Source organism: Nicotiana tabacum, chromosome 2 (assembly GCF_000715075.1).
Source record: "Nicotiana tabacum cultivar K326 chromosome 2, ASM71507v2, whole genome shotgun sequence".
NCBI lineage: Eukaryota > Viridiplantae > Streptophyta > Magnoliopsida > Solanales > Solanaceae > Nicotiana > Nicotiana tabacum.
In genome coordinates this window covers 94,126,917-94,132,149 of record NC_134081.1, presented here as the reverse complement: position 1 = coordinate 94,132,149, position 5,233 = coordinate 94,126,917, and the positions used below count along the sequence as shown (strand labels likewise).

Below are 5,233 nucleotides of genomic sequence, written 5' to 3'. Positions count from 1 at the left end.
GGTAGGAATAACAGAGCATATGGGTCAAAACTTACAAATCCTATGATACTAACGGACATGTATATGTTGACTTGTGACTACTGACTACACACGTCAAGTCGCTGAAGCAAAATGTTAATTAAGAGCGGCTGGTCGACAGAAACTGCTACTACATTATATTGACTTTCATTCTGTGCGTCTTTGGGTTGTATAAATCTAAAATTAAGGGTTTAATACCTCCTCTCAGGTTGACTCCCACATCAAATGCTCCTAGCTTTTTGATACTCTCTTTTCAGTGACCTTCATAGGTAGACTTTCGCTATGTGCTTCTGACTTACCCAACAGTTAGTCTTCGCCTTCTGCTCTATATTTCCCTTTCCAAGTGCTGTAGCTGGCAAGAAAAAGATCAAATTTAAAAATGTAAAAAGAAGTCGCAACGGAGAGTCTGGAGTAATAAATAACTATGAGAGACCAGGGTTATGGTTCCAGCAGAGGCAGAAAATCCTAAAACAGTTATCTGATACCTATGGTGGGATTTAGCAAGTACCTAGTAATTATAATTATAATTAGAAAAGCCGAGCACAAGCTAACCCAAACAACATCATTTGAAAGAAAAAAAAAACATAAAAAGTACTGCAAACTAGTTATGAAGTAGTTGCAAAAACGGACTAATAAAATTGCAACCATGGGAAGCAGTATAAATGGAGACTGAATAAGAGCATCATAAGAAACACACATTCTGCATCCTGAAGACCTCTTATCCGAGACACGGTTCAGTATCAAGCGTCCAGCAACTGGTTCTCTATATTTCCAATAATTACAATTCAAGCAATGTCAGAACACAAGCTAGAAATCAGTTTGAATATCAATGGAGCTCAGAAAGAGTGCATTTGAGAAAATAAACTATCCAGCCGCATGACAAAATCCATGTAATTACTCATGAAGTAACCAACACATGATACGATATAGCAACAACCAAATCTATGCATGGGACTTTAATATGAACCCAAATATAACAAGAGTATTCGTTCCAAAAGTGAAATGGAACAAAATCACCGTAAACCTATCCTCGTTTCAATTACAAAGTAAGATAATCAGCTAAAATCAGTTCTCGGGTAATTTCTCCATTGAAAGTAGAGGTTGTCAAGATACAAGAAATATGGGAAAATGTGATTAAAACACAATGAAGGATGAAAAAGCTAAATCACAACTTTGAACTAACAAAATATCTAGCATCAGAATATGACAGTAAAATAGGAAGTACAAAGGTCCTTGGCTGCAATTTAGATGCTCTTTATCGCAGGACTAGCCATCCAACAACAGTAATTACCCTGTGCACCTGATCAGTCAATCTTCACTGATGAGAACAGATAATGCACAAAGTAAAATGATGTGAGGAAGCCAATAGTGCCAGTTGACAGCATAATTGCAACTGCCATTATCAAAGAGTAACCAAGGTAAAGTATAGCTGATACTGGGCCACTCAAGCTCTGGAGGTCAAAAACCAAGTAATTGATGGAGTAAAGGAACACATAGAGAGCAACAGAGCCTGATGCATAGAATGCTTTCCACCACCACATCCAGTCCTCCACACAAAGATGCATATAAGTGAGCACAACTGAAACTTCAGCACAAACAGTAACCAACAGGAGGAGGACAATTAGCAGAAAACCAAAAACATAGTAGAACCGTCCAAGCCAAATACTAGAGAGGATGAAGAAGAGTTCAATAAAGAGGGTTCCAAATGGCAGAGTTCCAGCACCAAGAACAAGAAGCCAAGAGGGATACTTGCGCGCAGGGATCTCCCTAGGAATCTGGTTAGTCCGCACAGGATATGAAATAGGCTCAGCTCGTGTGCCGAGGTATCCTCCCAAGAGGGTGAGAGGCACTGAAATACAGAACCAGAGTGCTAACAGAGTGAAAAATAATGAGATGGGGAGTGCCCCAGTGCTCCTGCTTCCCCAAAGAATGAAATTCAGCACAGTGAGGATGACAAAGACAATCCCAGGAAAGAAGCATGCAGTTGACCAAGAAACCGATCTCCAACCTTCGGAAGTACCCTTTATTGTTCTCCAAGCACGCACGCTAACGTAACCAGCAGCAATCCCCAGGAAGAGATAAAGCAATATCATACCTGTCAGCAGCATGCCTCGTGAAGCTGGTGACATGAAACCAAATGCAGCAAAAACAATAGTGACAACTGCCATTCCAGTAATCTGAACCCCATCTCCAATCATAACACACAGTAAAGTCGAGTGATTTGGCTCTCTAAAAACATCACCAACCACAAGCTTCCAACCAGAAAGCTCCTCGTTCATCTGTGCCTGAGCCTCTTTGTCCAATTCCTCATACTTGGTCAAATCCCTTCTAACTGTTCTCAAAAAGATAACAAAAACGATACCAGCCAAGAAAAATATTACCATCAAGGAGTTGAGAATTGAGAACCAATGGACCCGAGCACCTTCCATCTTCAGATAAGCATCCCATCGAGATGGCCATCTAATATCACTTTTCACAAATTCAACCTCATATGTGAAAGACACTCTTTCTTGCTCTCTTATTATTTGAGACCTCTCAAGCTCCAGAGGACAACTTAAGGACGAAGAATTGTCGTACATATGGAGTTTTGTCATCTTTTCTGGCTCATACTTGACACTGCATGGAACCACCTCAAACCCAACAATCTCAAAACCAGATGCTTTACTCTTGTCAGTCTCTGAAATGACACCCATACCTTCTTCACCAGTACCAATTATCTGAATTCCAGCACCCTCATACTCGTGAATCAAAACCCTGAACTTAAGGTGGTTGATTATGTAATCTTCGTTACTGTTTTGTGGTGAGTAACCTACTGGAAACCCTGTCCACTGAATTTTGAGCCCATTTTGGTTGGCATATCTCAAAGCAGGCAAATTATCCAGAATCATGTTAACCTGGTACAGATCACGGGTCCTCTGCTTCAACAGCTTTACCTCATGCTCATTTAAGGGTGAGGTAGTACACAGGTAAATAGATTCATTGACATTCATCTTAAATCTATAGGGAGAGTTGTCGATCTGATCTCCCATGAGCAACTCTCCCAGATTCTCAGCACTTTTCTTGACTCCACCTGGGGGCTTGCAGTAAGGAAGACTATAGTAGCTGAATGGAAGTTCAGTTTCAATCGAAGTCAAAGAATTCACTTTGACAATGATTTCTTCACCTGTTGAATATGTATGCATGTAGCTTCCAGGAAGATAAAACCCATTACAGGCATGAGAAACAAGAATGACATAAAGGAAAACAGCCCAATATCTCCTCGTTGAAATCAACGGGGAAGCCATTGCTCAACAAAAACACCGATAGCCTGAAAACTAGTTCAATGTAACCACAACAAATATAAGATCTCTGTAGATTACTCCAGGAACTCTGCAATAAGGATCAGTGTTAGTGATCTTCCTTATGATTGATCATGAAAAAACTACATATCCACATTGATCGCAGCTTAACGGAAACTCACACGTATTATCATACGTATTGAATTTGGCAGTAAGTTAAACACTCACTATGCAACTAATCACACATAAGATCTAGATGCTAGAGAAGCAGAAGAAAATGAAATCCAGAAGTAACTCAAATCAAGCTAACCCAAATCCAACTAATACTAGTAGTAGGACACCCACCAAATGGACATACTAGGCAGATCCACCTACAGCAAGTGAAAGTGTACAAATTCTCAGTCATTTATGTATAAACAACAATTACACCTCGACTCAAGTATATTTTTCTGCACTCATTATCACAAAGAAATAGTTAGTGTAAAGATAATCCCACACCTACTAAATTAAAATCCTAAATCCACCTCTACATATTGGATAAACTTTTCTGACTGTTAATAGAGCAAGAAACAACTTCATATCACTTAGATCGTATTACCGAACAGCCCAACAGCAACTCAAACATATTACTATACATATTGAACTTCATGATTTAAAAAGAAAAAACAAAACAACCATCATTCAAATCTAACTACACAAATGAAATAACTCAACTAACAAGAACGCAAATCTAATGCTAGCATGAGCAGATCCACCTTAGTGCAGCGGATACACGCACACACATAGAGCTGTCTTCACTCGAATTATATATACATGATTTTAATTAAGAAATACGTATATATTTATGCTATATCCTAACTCATTTTAACAACAAAACAAAAAGAAGGAATAGTGAGTCCAGTAGCCTCGGCAGCTACTAACTTAAAATCCTAGATCCGTTTCTCTGCATACTAAATAAAGTTTTCCTACTATTAATAGAACAAATCGAACAAGGCGTAACTGAAGAGCATTAATTGAAGTAGATCTATAAATAGAACAAGAAAGCAATAATAATAATCAATTAAATGGTTACCGGCGGAGTGAATGAGCGATCTTGAAAGTGAGAAATGACGGTGAAATCGAAGGGGATTTGCAAATTGGCAGGGGGGGTTGAAGAAAAGGGGGAAAAGGCAAAAGAGTCGTGAAGTGTAATCCAGAGGGGGCACTGGAGTTTGCAATAAAAACCGTTTGCGCGTGTTATATATGTGGACCTGTTATCGCGTGAGTTTCAATCAGGTTTTTAGATCTTGTTGTACTATCAGCCTTCATAATTCAGTAGATCTACTACTCCTGTACATTGGGGACAAAAGGGGAAATTTATTTTTTAACTCTCTACCGTGATTTGGGAACTGTAATGGGCTTTTTGTACTAAAGCCCACGGCCTCTTCTATTTTTCTCATGTATGGGCCTCTACCTTCAACTCTTCAATTGTTATGCTTCGTACTTTGGTTCACTTAATACCCGTTTGGACATATGAATTGTGAAATTCCGATAAAAGTAAAAAATAATAATAATAATTGAAAATGGTATTAAAAAATTAAACTTATATTTGGACATGAATATAATTTGGAGCTGTTTTTAAATTTTTATGAGTGATTTGAAGTAAAAATTTTGAAAAACTATTTTTTGGATTTTTTTAAATTTTCGAAAAATTCCGAAATTCAACTTCAAGTGAAATTTGAAATTTTCATGGTTAAACGCTGATTCCGACAAAAAGTAAAAAAAAAAAAAAATCGAAAAAAAAGTAACAAAAATTGTTATTTGGCCAAATGGGCCATTATTTATGCGATGATAAATAACAAATTGATTGTTATGTGATTATTAATAATAAAAGAATTACTGTTCACAAATTACTTGTTTTAAAAAATAATAATTTTGTATTTAAATAGTTTAATTTT

At 37.6% G+C, this 5,233-nt stretch overlaps 1 protein-coding gene across 1 annotated transcript; it reads right to left on the bottom strand.

The window, feature by feature from the left end:
• Positions 1-1,076: 1,076 nt before the first annotated feature.
• LOC107797386 (transmembrane 9 superfamily member 12) lies at positions 1,077-4,621 on the bottom strand. Its single transcript, XM_016620268.2, has 2 exons — positions 4,369-4,621; positions 1,077-3,387 (listed from the first exon to the last, which is right to left on the bottom strand). The coding sequence occupies exon 2, from the start codon at positions 3,300-3,302 to the stop codon at positions 1,323-1,325; it is 1,980 nt and encodes a 659-aa protein (XP_016475754.2). The 5' UTR covers positions 3,303-3,387; positions 4,369-4,621; the 3' UTR covers positions 1,077-1,322.
• Positions 4,622-5,233: the final 612 nt, after the last annotated feature.